Raw genomic sequence first — 16,045 nt, forward strand, 5'->3', positions numbered from 1 at the left:
CAAAATAACATCACTTGTGCAGCCAAGTGCACCTAGGCCTTGGACTGTAGGAAGGGTGAAGAGGAACTGGAGGGTGAAATGGAAAGCCTGCTGTTGAGGCTGAGGAAGGGCTGGGGCTGGTGATAGCTGCTGGTGAAGGGCACAGATTACTCCTCAAGGAGCATCTGCTGAGAGCTCAAGTTCTAACTGCAGACCAGAAACATCAGTCCCATGGTTATGTGAACTGGGCTGAGATAATGCTGAACAGCAGCACTTGACTCTCTTTTACCTCAGGATCTTTCACCTCACACAGGAAGTGGCTTGAGTTCCTCCTGGTCTCCCATGAAGTGGTTACTATTAAATGGTATATATCTGGAAAAACCCTGCAGAACTTTTACATGGCAACATGGCCTTGAAGGCAAGCTCCTACACAGAGAAGTCACAAGTATCTTTCCACCCTCTCAGCACTTCCCCAAGCCTGGCTGCCAGGACCCAAATACCAAGCATTTGGGATAGAAGCACAGAACTGTAGCTACCAGCTCAGCGAGCTGTTTTCATCCCTCCCATCTGGCTTTCCAACTGCTTAGACAATCTCTTGCATCCTCCCTTTTGGTTTGAATCAGAACTAAAGGCTAAGGGAAGGAAAGGTTCTGCACTTGCCTTGCAAAGGAGCATATAATTCCCAGCAGGGAAAGACAAGGAGACTAATTAAAAGAACACTCAAATAGAAATGATGGAGAGAAGAGAAAATGGAGAATTTCTCCCTTTCTGCTCTCCACATGACCCAACATTACCATTACATTCACTGCACTTAATTCATTTATTTTTTAATGTTATCCAGACAAATAATTGCCCCCAAATTATTACAGAAAGGTGTACTTTTATGGATTTAAATTGAAAAATACTCAGCAGCTCTAACTGGGCAATTAAATATAGCCATCAGCAAAAAAGTAGGACACAGTACTAGATTAGTAAATTTAAAAAGCAGCAGACTGGTTTCATACAGAAATCTCACCAAAACAGATAGAGAAGAAAGCCAGCATGACAAATGCAAATGCAAGGATACAATCTCTATCAGGGCAGTTGGGGAACAGCATCTATTTAAGTAAACCAAGGATTTGACTCAAACAGTTATTCTAAGGTACAGTTCTACAGATCTGAGGACAGACAGGGTAAGTTACCACCTTCAGCTGTTCTTTAACAGGTTCCAGCAGTGGGAAAAGGAGTTGTTTAATTCAAAATTCTGTTCTCAACACAAAGAGGACCTATTGCACATTCATATGAAATATATCTTAGCACTTTTGATTTGCACACTGTCATTAAATGTGTCAAAGTTAATACAGAAAACCTCATTAGGATGTACTAAAAATGAATATTTACATGAGAAAACTGAGCTCCAGGAGAGTTAGGGGACTCTTCCAAGATCATTGACTGGTCAGAAAATACACATGATAAATTTGTATTAAATATTAATCTCAAAACACTGGACTATACTTATTTCAGCATCTTCTGCATGCTTAAATTACATTACTCTTGATCTCTGTACAAAAGTTGTTCATGTTTTTCCACAAAGATCGGGAATATAGAGGTAAGGAAGAGACATTCTCACAAAATCGCTGAATGGTTGATGTTAAAAGGGACCTCTGGAGACCATCTTGGCCAATCCCTCTGCTCAAAGCCAACTAGAGCAGATATCCAGGGCAAACTGTGTTTTGAGCATCTGCTAGGATGGAGAATCTGCAACTGCCCTGGAAAGCTGTTCCAGCGTTTGGTCACACACAGTAAAAGGCTTGTTGGTTAAAACTGACCTAATATTGACCCTAATGATTCTCTCTACAGAAAATGGTTACATTTCTCACTACTGCTGAAGTCCCATCAAGCTTTTTGTCAGGTACGTGGATAAGCACTCAGAACATGCCTCAAGAGCCACACTGAGCAGGGACTATCACGTTATGTAATCACATGACATTTTCACAGAGGGGAAGTAAAAAGAAAGAAGAGGACAAAAGGCAGGGACCATCAGATTCAGTCCTAACTGTTATGGATAGGAGACATTACAGGCACAGCCATTTAGTAAAGAACTTAGAAAGTGACAAGAAGGCAGAGAGGGAGAAAACCAGAAAATCACCACATCATCATCACATTGAGACAAATCATATTTGTACATCCAGATACAGTCCAGATGCAAAAATTATGCATGCTGCTATTGCATCTATTATTTCAGGAGCAGTTTGCCCATTGATTCTGTATTCACAACTCCCACTGCTGGCACTGAAAGTTCTATGAGTCTGAAAACAGTGATTTTTAAAATAAACCTCACACTTTAAAGGAAGGAAGAATTCACGCCAAAACACTGTGCAATAAATAAATAAAAATTATAGAGCTATTTCCCTTTGAAAATAGTCACATGAAATTATTTTATGTAAGGAGATTGATGTTCCATTACAATTCTATGACAGATCAAATTTTGACTCGTACAGTCTGATACTGTTATGTGCCAAGAGAGAACAATACTAGAATGAGTTCTACTTACATATAGCCATAGGCAGAAAAGATGTGCTGAGATACTCTATAATATCCTTGTGCAGAAATGGAGGAAAGGTAGCTAATGTTGAAATCATTGTATAGGGTAAAGTACTCAAAATATCATCACTGAGAAAAGGAAGTAAGCATGTAGTAGTGTAAAAAATTGATTGGCCAAGATCTGTTGAATAAAATGAAAGAAATATAGAATCATTACAATGAAAATGTAATTATGACTATGTACTTTCTACGTACAAAACTAAAATAATTAATTATATTTTAATTCCAGCTTTCCTCTCAAAGTAATTTGGAAAGACAATCACTGTAGACAAGTGAGTTCACCCTCAATTTTTATGTCCCTCCTAAACAGAGGGAAACAGCTGTTGAACACTCCTCCAAAGAGTCTGAAGGGAATATGAAAGCTACAGCCTATAAAATACTCAGTTAAAATCAGTGTTGATATTAATAATATTAATGTACAATGGCTTAATATTAATGTACAATGGCTTGAATTTAAGCAGAGATGTTACTAGAAGCAGAATTTGAAATGCACATTGTATTGAAGGCCAGATTTTGCAAAAATCATTCTAGTCTTTATCAGTCATAATAAAATAAGAACTTTATCTTAATTACCCTCAAGAGTTCTGCAAAATACCTCACATATATTGACTACAGGAAGTGTCATTGTATTTTTCAAACCACATGTGATTAAACTACAGATTTTGATTTCCAGGGAAACCACTGAGGCTAAAAGCAGCCAGAGCTTAAAAGGATAGGAATATTTATCAAGATTTTCTATACTTATTCTAATAAAACATATTGTAACTCTTTGGAAAGGATACTTAATAACTGTGCAACACTTTAGATCCAAAGGGAAGGCACAGTTTATTGTGTATCTGGGCACTGTGGAATAATCTTGATACTCTCTCCCAAATGAGAAAGTGAGCTGGTGCCCATAACCCTCTGACAAAGGTTACAGCACTCAGTGAAGCCTGAGTATGAACCTGCATGATGATCCAAACACATCAGAAGGCCTTTCTCCTGCATTGTTAGTTAATTTGTTAATTATTCCCTAGCCCTAAGTACATACACAGGCCTTCAGTCTCACCTGTACAACTGGTGTGAATTAAAACTGTCTCTGTAAAGCACAGAGATCTGTAGCTGTAAACATCTTGGGTCACAGCAAAAATTAAAAGTGGCAGCCCATTTCAGTGGTTCTGGCCAGCCTTCCATGCAAGAGTCTAAGCAGACCCTCCATGCTACAGAGTGCTCCTCCTGCAATACATATTCACCCTCCTGCAATACATACCCACCAGCTAAATACACTTTTGTGCAACCTGATCAGGCCAAAGCTCAGGACTGCCTTGCACAGCAGCTGTACTTACCCAAACAACACGGACTGTTCTGATAAAAAAATATGTATGTCTTTTAATCAATTACTAAGCTGAGGAAGAAATAAACAACAAGTTGTACTGCAAAATTTGATTCTCCGCACACAAAACCATACAAAACAGCAAGCCATCTCCCCTTGCCCCAGGCATGAGTCAACCAAATTATTCCTGGCACATATTTATCTAAAATGTTCTAAAAACCTGCAAGACAGTTCACTCCTTCTCCTGTCAATTCATCCTAATGCTTAATCATCCTTATCATATAAAAATATTTTTCATTAAAAAGAATTTCCATTGCTGCTATTTAAGTGTGTAACTTCTTATCCTGATCAACTATAACCACTAATAGATTGGTTTAGTTTATTTCTCCTCACAGCAACCTTTACGTATTTTCATACAATAATCACATCTCCCTTCCATTTTTATCTAAGCTAGATAAATCAAATGTTTTCTGGTTTTCTCTCACTGCTCACATTTCCTAGACCTCAAATCACTCTTGGTTTTTTTCCTGGACTCTTCACAAACAGTACATGTTTTTCTTGAAGCTAGATGGACAAATATGAAAATTTTACTCCAGCTGAGGCTTTACTAGGGCTGCTAGAATAATAAACATAATGCTTTGAGTGCCTCGTACGTAAAAAAAATGTTTACACATTGCTAGAATAATATTTATACGTTAGTGACTTATGGTCTTCTCTGATCCACTGTTAACACCCAGAGCTCTCTGCAGTATGGTTTCCAAGCTAGTATTGCCTCTATTTCCTTTAACTTCCCTCTTAAGCAGAGTATTTTACATTTCTCCTGTGGAGACACTTCAAAACAGAATGCAACTTGCCACAATTACTTGAATCACATATCTCTCACATAAAGCACATGCTAGCAACCATCTTGATAACACTTGTAAATCCAAATTCTATCAGCTAAGTAAAAAAATTAAAATATTTAGTAACACTAGAACCAGCACTGAGCCCTGTAAGATTTCCCACAAGTATACTCCTCCAGCTGCCAAGTCACTGGTAATTACTCCTAGAGTATTTTCCTGACTCAAGTGGAGATCATGTCCCAGGATTGCCTTTTGGTGTTAAATGGCATGGCAACAAAAATGTGACTAGGGACAGGAAAACCACACAAGGTGAGCCACTGTGTTGCCATAAAAAATGTTTGCCCGATGTTATTTGTTCTTTACAGGTTTCCACTGATTGTTAATCATCACCACGTTATCTATTTAGGAAAAGGTATTTTGATAATTAACTCCACCATTTCTAAGAATTTAAGTCAACAAATCTGTATCTTGCTATAGGCCCTCCTTTTGGGGCATCATACCATTTCCTCATGCAGCAGTCTTTGATTCAAACATACTGCTGCCAGCTCAAAGGGAATTCTGCACTTAACAGAAACAGCTTTCCTCCTGAAGAATTTCAGCAGCATTATCAGATAGACAACCATCTTCCCATAGTGAACTATGTAAGTAATACATCATGATACCACAGTGGAAATTAGTATTGGCTAATACATAGGGAGAATACTGGGCTACTGAATCCCAGTATGGAAAAGCTAACAGATTAACAAGGCAGACAGATGCAGAGCAGAACTTAAGGAAAACAATACAAATATAACACAGTCACAAAAACCACTTGTAGCTAATTTAAAACATAAGACAATATTGTTTTTCTCTTAGTCAGACAGAGATGCTGCTATCTATTTTACCCAGGAGTATTTTTAAGCCATCTCAAAGCACAATTACTGTAGTTTTTTCTTCAAATAGATATCTACTATATTCTGTGTAGAGATGGACCTTCACCAGAACACTCAATCTGTGCATTTCTTATAGGCCAGATACACATTTGCAAGCTCTTTGTGCATTTTTAAGTGACCCACCCCAAAAAGACAGATTGAAGTCATCCCTGTAGATTCAAGTTAAAAATCTGGGTATTTTTACACCCATATGTGTAGTTTTTGTTACATACAATTGTATTTTAGTTACATACCACCAGCACATCACTAAAAATCAGACAACCTCAGAATTCAGACCCAAATCCACATTATGCAAAAAAACATCCTTTATTTGAGAAAGTCAAACAGAACACTTGGATATAAATGCATCCCAGGAGATTTGAAATCCAGATCCAGGTCAGTTTAGGCCCATCTCTTCTACTGGATATATGCACCACTCATGGATTCACAGCACTGGGATCATTCAAGGGCCTGCTTACCATGTTGCCCATGTTGTAGCAAGGGAACTAGATCCAGTAGTGTCACCAGTGTCACGTAAAGTCCTTGATAGTCCAAAGATGGGTAGTCTGATAACTGAGCATCACGACTTTGCTGGCCACGTTCAGATGGAGCATCTCGCAGGACGCTGTAAAGGAGGGAGCGAGTAACAGTAGGGTTGATGGAACTGACCTGTGGTCTTAGAGATGGGGTGAGTGGGAATGGCACAGGAAAAAGACACATGGTCATGGGCACTGTCAAATTGGAGGCATCTTGATTCTCCTTCTTCCCTGTGCGGGACAAAATGCTGTTGGGGGGACAAAGAAAAAAAAGAGACAACAAAGACACAAAGAACAGCACATTACATTGAAATGACACTATAAAACAAATAATAAAAGACCAGATACATCCCACATAAGATGCAATCACTACCAAAACCAGCATGTCTACAAATCTAGCAACCATTTACTTCCATGCTTCAAGATAAGAGAATTAAAAATTGACATCTAGAAAAAATTCATTGCATCTCATGTGTTATCTGGTTCATAAGGAGCAAAAATATAAAAATGCATGTTTCAGTGCCCTACCCATGTTTCACAGTTAAGAAAAATTCTAAGAATCAAAAGTGTTTAGCTGTGTCAAAATAGGCTGGTATTTTGCTCTGAGATTCTGAGGATTTTGAGAGATTTCTTTTTTCCCCCCTATAATCTTTTGAGCCAACTGACTGAAAACATGCAAAATATAGGTGTGGCACTTGCAGAAACATGTTTTAGCAAAGAATAAACATGTGTGTTTGTTAAGATAGTCTTAAAAATCACATGTTTATTGCATTAAAATAATGTCCGTATGTATTTTATGATACTGTTTCATGACCACTCACTCAGTATCATTTGAGATAATGAAGTTTAAACAGGCACATGGATTTAGAAATAATATAATATTTCTAAAATGTTAACTAAACTACATTTGGAAAAGTCATAAAATAATATATAGTAGATGGTCTTTAGCATATGTTTGTGAGCTAATGATAATGGTTGTTTATGTGTGTTTTTAATTTTGCCCATGTTTAGGGAGGAAACAATTTGCTTTATGAATACAAACACTCCTTGGGTAAATAGTTACCTTCAAAAATCTAAGGGCTAAGCAAGCAAGACCAATTATGTAACTGCAGATCAGACAGTATGTTACCATACACTCCTGCTGTTACTTACGTTATTATTCAACATAACTCACTATAAACTAAAGGAGAGATAATTTCAAAAAATAAAAATAATTTAGTGGGAATCAAAATAGAGGCTATACGTCAACCAGCTTGTTATGTAGTTTTAAAAATGTTGCAAACATGGTTGTAAACATGGTAATCTAATTTATTTGAAAAATAAACCCCACTATTTTAAATAGAAATAAATTCTCACTTAAGCAGTGTTATATTTTAGTTATCAAGCAATTATAGGGTTAGTTCATAATCTCCATATGTGCCTATAAAATATAATACACCTTTTAAATATATTAACCCACACACAATGCTTTTTTTTTCCTTTTTAAGCACCTTTTTGCACCTCTCAGTCATTGGGATTTCCAAAAGCAGCTGCTGTTGGTTTAACTCTGTTCCCACAGTCAGTGTTAGACTTATAAAAGACAAGCCAATAGCACTAAGATTTCCACTGACTCATGTAGAGCAGAATTATATCAAGAGAGAGCACTTCTGGAAACCTCTCTTCTCTGTAACAGTCCAGAAATCCCTACCATATAATCACCTCAGCAAATCTTACCCCCCAGTTAATTCAGCAATTTACACAAGTAAGCCAAACTCTTGCTAAGGTGCTTCTAAGAGAAGGTGTCATTCATTTGCCATATATAAAAAACACTTTTACAAAAACAATTATTTGCCAAGTGGCTACTATGACATGGCTACTTGGCTACTATCACATCACCCTTGCAGTCAGAGATGACAGACACAGTCTGTCTTATAAAATTACTTTTTTTTCTTTTTTTTTATTGTGCCTCACATATTTGGCAGATGATTTTGGTTTCTGTTACCCAATGTCCAGTAAGAGAAACATGATCACTGTCATGCTTTTATCAGAACATCACCTAAGATCTAGTATGACTTTAAAAATGAATTATCAGAGTGCTGATTCCTTCTAATTTGCTTGATGTTCATTTGCCATATTTTATAGCTTATGTTTAGAGATATGAAGGTACTACACTGTATTCCTTTCTTGTCTACCAACAGATAATACCAATTACCCATCTCTTTACTTGCCAAAACATCACTCCTTGTGCACTTATTTCCAGAAAGGATATTAATCCTTTCTTTTTACACTGAGCTGCAGGCCCATCTCTGGATTAGATGCCAAAGCACACTTATTTTATCTTGATCAGGGCATCCTTTAGTTTAACAGCAATAACACGAGATCTCAATTCCAGATGGAACCACACCAAATTTATTAAAAAACAAATTTAAAAAACCCCACAATTTTATGTCCAGGCTCTTGCCTGACCTATGTTTTCAAAAGGCAATAAACAGAGGAGTCAAAATTGAAAATCTAGGAGGTCCCTAAGGACCAAGATACAACAGCAATTTGCTTCTGGTTCAATTCAAACCAAGTACTGAGAATTTGGAATATCTGAAAATCACAACTCCATACTGAACTTACTCCATACTGAACTTGCTCTGCAATAAGGGGCAAAGCTACCAAGGCTTGTTTCAAGATGTGTATATCTTTGCTGCAAATCTATGCCACAATTACTGCCCTCTTGGACAGGTTTCCTAAAATGCCTACAAGTGAATTACATCTCACCAAGGCAGCACAATGACCATTAATTAGCCACCATGGCATTTATAACTATGCCTCACAGAAAGTATTTTCCTTAGAAATACATATGGAGAATTTTCTTCAGGAAAATGTGAAAGAACAAGCTTTTCTGCAGGATGTTTATTAAGCCTTAGATCATTCCTCAAATGAGGGAGAAATCACTGAAAATGAGTAGGGCATGAAACAAATTCATGCTGTAATGTAAAGAAATGCTTTTCCCAAAGAGAAAACTAAAGAAGAATTAAATGAATCAATGTGCTATGCATTGTGTATGGTGATTTTATGTGATGTTTGTTATAGAAATAAGGAGGTTTTTTTTCAGTCATTCCACATCTGTTCCCCCCACCCCTGAGCTTGTAATTTATGGAGGTTGCATACAGAGCAAAGGAGCAAATTAATCTCTTGTGCAATCCATCTTTAGCCAGCAAAATGACAGCACATATGAATGTGATTCAAAACAGTGGGCACATCCCACTGAAAAGAACACAGTCAGCGTGTCCATAACAGGGAAAGGTAGAAGTGTAATAAACAGTAAAATCTGCTTCTGTAAAACCCAATCATTATGTGGAATTTATCTGACTATTCCTTCATTATTTCTATGACTATACATGTTCACCAATAATTGTTTGTCCCTAACAGCACAAATTCATTGCACATGCTCTGTGTTAAGCCAGAAAGATTATTCTCCACCATGTACTTCTATTACTGATGTTAAACCTTGTACAATGGAGTCTCAGTGTAGGAGGCAGAAAAGAGACTCAGCATGCAAAATATTCAAATAAATTTTTGAACACGCTCTTCAGAAAGGTTTTTAACCAGTCTGTTTAGTTTTAGGGTAAATCTTCCAGAGATCTGCACACAGTGGGTGGGAGTTTCCTTCTTTCCATCTGCCACACTAAATACAGGGTGTGTTGTTTTGCTTTTTTATCCATCTTCTTTCTTAGTATCAGCAAGTGTATAAACTTACATTGGTTCAACCATAGCACTCAGCCTTTGACCCACAGTTCAAACTCCCCAGTTACAGGGGTTTAGAATGTGAATTTGACCTTGCCTGAGTATCAGAACCCAGACCACTTAAATTTAGATCCAAGCCCTGACATTAATTTCTCATACCCTTTTAGTTCTGGGGCTAATCAGATCCCAGATCATGAAGGACAAAGCCATTTGTGTATCAGATATGAGTATCACTTCTGCCCTACGGGGTTCAGCATCATCAACAAAAGGATTTTGGTTCAGTCCCATTTTGAATATGAAATAAAACAAATGGAGTTGCTAAATTGTGCAATTGCTGCCCTGATTTCTGATCTGCTCTCATAGTTGCTAGGTACAAAGCTTTTTCAGTAAGCCCAGGAACATCACTGCTCCAGGAGTGTGAAGAATTTATCAACAGGACAGGTCAGCTGTACATTATACAAGAAGACCACAGAGTGGTAGAAAGATGCTTTCTTTAAGCAGATCATTGTAAATCTATCCTGACCCAATGAACTTCTGACCAAAAAGAAACATATCTCATTATAGCACTTGGTAGTTACAGCTAAAAGAGAGAATGTTCAGAATCAAGTCCAACTTTCTAGCTTTAACAGCTTAAAGGCTCAAAGTATTTAAGCAAAAGCTGTCTTGTCATAAATAATCTTACTTAAATGCAATTTAAGTGTGTGTTGTACAAATAGTCCATCATAACAGCCTGATGTGGGAACAGAGATACATTTCAGAATTATCTTTTGTGACTCTTTGAACATTTTTTCCCACTGCTCAATACAATGAAACAAAATTCAATTTATTAACCTTCAAAAAAAGTCCTACTGGGTGCTGTAAGTTTCCTCAACAGTCTAAATGAGAAGGGAAACAAACAGTTTTGCACTTGAAATTTCAAAAGTAAACAGGAGGTTTCAAGTTTGCTGTGAACAGACATTCTACTAAAAATTATTTCTGTCTATGTGTCTCTCCTTTTAAACAGGGACAAGAAAATTTTGATGTATCACAGGCTCTTTAAATGTTAGAATGAACTGTTGTCATTCTCTCAAGTTTAAATTCTTGCTTCTCAATTTGTATACATCATAGGAGTATATGTACAAATATATGGGTAAATTGTATTCTGTTAATGTTTCCTCCTCAAATAAGGCAATTAGCTTTATTTCCAAACTACACTTTGACAGCAGGGACAATCTTTCCAGGTATAAATCAGGAAGCTATGCATAGAAATGCAATTTGTACTGCATTTTTCTGGATGTGAAAACTAGTACCAGCCAAAACCAGCAGATAAAAATCCCCTATTCATGGTCAACAGCCATTTTAAAAACAATGTGGAAACATGAATCCACTAGGCAGCACTGTGGAATGTACATTATTCCTAATAAAGTCTCACATTTCTTTCCTATTGTTTTTTTTTGGAAGACAAGAATAGTATTTCCTATTTATAATGTAGTCTCTATTCATGTGGTATTTAGCACTATATATTATTACTAAACATTAGACTACATCAAAAATGTTGGATCAGAACAATCCTGATGTGTTGTTACCATCCAAATCCAGATCTGTACACAAACTTTGTGTCTGCTCCTGCTGCTCTAAGGGACTGAACCAGAACCCAGAAGAGCTGAACACAGTGAGAAGCTTGTTCTGCTTGCTCCTCTGGCTCCACTCTGGGATTCTGAGGCACCAGGACTGTCAAGGAGGCCATGATTATACACATCTAAAACTCGACAGGTCACAAACTCCTTTCTTCACAAGTTCAGCATGTTTGTGCGTTCAGCTAAGTGTTAGGACCAAGCAAATGCATAATCAACCAAGTTTATTCTAGAATCAGCCACTCAGTAAGGGGGCTTAACTGGGCAAATTGGGCAACAGCCACTGAAGAGATTTGTTCATACCATGTTTTTCTTAAATTGTGCTCTGACTCTTTTTGGCTGACCATTGACCCATTAAATCTGGCAACCAATTCAAAGCCAATTGATATTCCCTACAATTCTTTAGCTCTTTTTTCTTCAAGAGCATTAGTCAGAACTTACCTCAATAACGTCTGAGAAAAGTATTTCAGAGTATTTGCAATGTCAGTTCCAGAGGGCACAGGGTAAATGTTGTGGAGAACCCGGTTGTGGTATTCTTGAAGGTAACGGATTTTGGAAGCAACTACATAAAAGACAAAAAGACAAACACAAAAACTTTCATTTAGGCTTTCTGCAGACTTTGACAGAAACATGTCTGTTTCTTCCATATTTTTTTTAAGTATTAAACTCAAAAAAATCTCTCTGTTCCTTCTGTTCTGACTGAATAAATTGTAAAATTCACATGGAAGTGAATTTCTGTATCTGTATTAGGCAAACTTACTGTTAGCAAATTAAAAAATATATATTGCCACTCTGCACTTCTTCCATGTCTCCAAGCATCTCAAGAGTCATTTATAATGAATGAGTCATTGGATCACAGGAGGTTCATGTGAGACAGATAAGTATTTCTACAGCCAAAGCAGAGATATAAGCTAAGACAGAAAGACCTTAGGTGATTTACTGGGCCATACATTTACTTTATGCAATGAACTAAAGATATGAAAAGAGTGAAGTTTCTGCTGTTTATTTGTCTTAGGACCTGTGTGATCAAGCAGATAAGGGGATTTCAAAGAGCAGTAGCAGGTGTACACCTTCACTGAAACCAATTTTTGTTGTATTACAAGTAACAGTGGGTTTATTTTCTAATAGGAATCCTTGTTCAGGTTTGGGAAAAAAAGTTATGACCCCTCCTAGTTGCACTGCCTTACATTGCCTATACAGCACAAGCAGTCTCATGTAGGGACACCTACAGACACACAACTCTTCTTGCTCCACTCAGATGAACCAACTCTGCTGAGAGAGAGTGCACTGGCTGGGACAGAGGGCTGCTCAGATATGCTGCACTGCAGACACAGCCTCATGAAAGCACAGCTGCCTGGGAACCCTTCATCCTGTTTAAAGTGCACCAAGACTGTAACAGGCACTTAAAAGGGGAGAAGCTTCTGAATTCTTTCAGCCCTTAAAACATACGGATTATAACAGCCTGTCACTAGACCAAGATATATCTTGCTCCTCTACAGGGTTCCTTCAGTGTGGAAGATAAATCATGCTTCCTAAACAAGTAATCAGTCAATACTTGGTTTTATTCTCATGGTCAAATGGCTTTTATTAAGGAATGAATACCATTAAGTCCACCACTGAACAGAAAGGTAGTAACTACCTGGGAGACATTGCTATGCCTCTCACTGCTGAGTTAGAAAATTCATGAACTGTTCAGCTGATTTTTTCCTGTGACACTGGCAAATTGAATGAGAATGGGTGACATTGTATCCATATTGCAGAAAAAGACTGATGGACAGGCACCAAAAGCAAAGTGTCTGCAAATATTGTTGGAGGCTCAGCTGGAGATACTGAGAGTCCTTTTGCCAGTATAGGGAACGGTACACACTGGACTTTCACATCCAGAAAATAAAAGATTCCTTCAGCCACACAACAAATGAGGTTTGACAATTTCAAGTCAATTATCCATAAAATGAGGAACACTCAAATAATCATCAAATAAAGAAAACTGTTTTCTTGAATGCATGACAAGAAATCCAATCTTGCAGCACCCAACCAAGGTCATTCTTTAACTCATTTCCTGCTGTAAGGAGGGCATTCCCCAGTTCCTGCAGCAAGTGAAGCTTCTACAGACAAAAGTCTCCCTCATGATATTACCTGGCTTCATCACAAGGAGAAAGCCCATCATGTGACTGAAGGGCTGGTGTCTATGTGAAACCAGCAAGCAAAAATGCAACCACAGACACTGCCATAATGCATATGCAAAAGCAACACATAAAAATGCATAAGCATCTTTAATTATATTTCCTCATCTTTAAGTCTTTTACTTCACAATTAATGAATAACTAAAAGCAATCATGACTTTTCCCCCTCTCCCTCAGTCAACTGAAAACAGGATTTTGTCACACAGACTCACATTGCCACCACGTAGACCTGTGGCACACGACCTGTGCTCTGCAGGAGCTTATCCTGTGTGAGAGCAGCCATAACTGCTTCCTGACAGCCCCCAAACCACTGGGCTGGGAACATCTGGGCAGGATGTGCTTCACTCCACATTACAGAGGCTGACTTGAGCAGTGCAAGGCTGTTTTCCCCTCCTCATCTCACACCTCATTCTTTCTGCCCACTAATCTCAGTTTTAGTCCCAGATTTGCAGGCCATCTCATCAGATTATTTAAAAGGTAGACATTGATTTTAACTGTCATAAAACTAATCTAGTTCAGTTTCTAGATTAAGAAAGCAATGACTTCATAAATGTATTTTGTGATGTTACTTTCTCTGGTTGGGGGAAAAATAAAGTATGAAACCAAGTATGCTTGTAAAGGACACAGACTGAGCAAGGCAGTACCCAGCTAAGAACAATGCACAGCAAGGTGCACAGATTACTGTGGCTGCCATGATTTGCTGTCAGATATCTGTAAATTAAATGGACTAACAAAACCCCAAAGATTATTACAGAATTCAGATCTAGATGTACTTCAGAGAGCTATGTGCTCCCTACAGTTACTAACTTTCAATAAAGGGCATAGGGTATCTAGAATCACTTAGAACAGCTTTTTTTTTAATAAAGATGGAAATCCATTCATTTTTATTGATTGGCATTGTTGTGCAATTGTATCAGGCGAAATATCAAAAGAGAAAACTTATTTATAAAGCCTAAATATAAACATTAGCTTTAGGCTACAGATTTCAGCCTCACTTCCCAGTTCTGTTTCCCAAAACTCTGTCCATTTCAGCACAGCCTCCCAGAACACAAAGAAACTTCTAAAGGAAAGCCCCAGAGCAAAAACTTTGCCAGCTTTCAAGCTACACCAAGTGCGTGAATGACCCAACTTTCTGAGTTCACACTTCAAAAAGTGGTGTCACCCTGTGGAAGCACTTGGGCACTCTCATAGGGTCATCACAAAAAACAAATGGGTTTCTCTCCAGCATCTACACAGACTTCCCTAAACTCCTCAGCCCCTGTGTCAGCACTGACTGAACTGAGAGTGAAACCATTAGGAGTCCTCAAAGATGGCCTTGCTTGCTCCACTGTCCTGGAGGGGAACAGAGCAGGCATCAGGCATTCCCAGGACATTACTTACCACAACTAAACACCACTTACTGCTTTTTAAGGTGATAAACAATTCATTTTCTTTGACTACAACAGAACACCTGAGGCATGCTGCAAAGAGTCCAATGATCAAACTCACTGTTGATATATCTGGTGGGCAATACATGATGTGTGTGGTCACAAAAAAGAGCAGCTTCTCCAGTCAACCTCCAGACTGGCACCATTTTACCTGTTGTTCATAGAACCTGCTCAAGAGCTGTGGGATTCATGTTTAGACCAGCACATCTTCTGTTCCAACCAGTGATTCCTCAGTTGCAGTGTTTCACTGATGTTCTTGGTAAACTGAGATTCATTATGACTTGGAACTTGAGTCCTTCCCAAGACATTCTGGTTCTTGCCTGTCACTCACTGAGGGCAGAAGCAACAACAGCGACAGCTGGGGTTTGAAAGTTTGACTGGTAGTGATGTATGCACACCAACACATCCTTGTCAGAGTCCATTGCTCAAAAATTGCTGGTGAGGGAATCTTAAAGTTAAGTAGAGACAAAGACATTTGGTAATGCCATAAGAACTAGTCAGGGAAGCAGCCTTGGTAAAAAAAATACATTCAGCAGGTTAGAATGCACAGGATATGTCCATTAACCAAATACTCTTCCTGGAGTGTCATGAAAAGGAACATTAGAAGGCAGAAAGATCTGAAATTTGGAGCCTAAGTAATTCTTGAAATAGAGAGCAACAGGGACATGGCAGGCCTGGATGCAGTGTCTTGAAAAGTACAAAGGGACGAAAAGAAAAGAACAGCCAAGGATAAAATATGTAAGAGGAGCTCAAACAGAGCAGACCAAAAGCCTTAGGAACAGAGGAAGAGAGAAGACAGAACAGAAAAGGAAAAAAATGCCATAGCCGGTGCTAGGACAAAAAGTAGCACAAATTCTTCCACATGACAGTGTGAAGGAAGTGTAATTAATGTATAAGTATCACAGGAAAGAAGGAACAATTACAAAACTCAGGTGCAAGGTGGGG

General features: G+C 38.1%; 1 protein-coding gene across 6 annotated transcripts in view; it reads right to left on the bottom strand.

The window, feature by feature from the left end:
* The window catches only part of UNC79 (unc-79 homolog, NALCN channel complex subunit), a 109,416-nt gene that overhangs the window by 91,970 nt on the left and 1,401 nt on the right, over positions 1-16,045 (bottom strand). For 5 of the 6 annotated variants that reach the window (XR_011679137.1, XM_071426565.1, XM_071426567.1 and 2 more), the window contains exons 2-4: positions 11,932-12,052; positions 6,107-6,411; positions 2,513-2,683 (exon numbers count right to left, since the gene is read on the bottom strand). Coding sequence is in view for 5 of the 6 variants with exons in the window: in XM_071426565.1 (XP_071282666.1) it covers positions 2,513-2,683; positions 6,107-6,411; positions 11,932-12,052 (597 nt within the window). In the remaining variant the exon portion in view is untranslated. The remainder of the gene's footprint in view (positions 1-2,512; positions 2,684-6,106; positions 6,412-11,931; positions 12,053-16,045) is intronic. The other variant, XM_071426568.1, reaches the window with a different exon arrangement.

Source organism: Agelaius tricolor, unplaced genomic scaffold (assembly GCF_023055355.1).
Source record: "Agelaius tricolor isolate 1412-34295 unplaced genomic scaffold, bAgeTri1.0.p SCAF_5, whole genome shotgun sequence".
NCBI lineage: Eukaryota > Metazoa > Chordata > Aves > Passeriformes > Icteridae > Agelaius > Agelaius tricolor.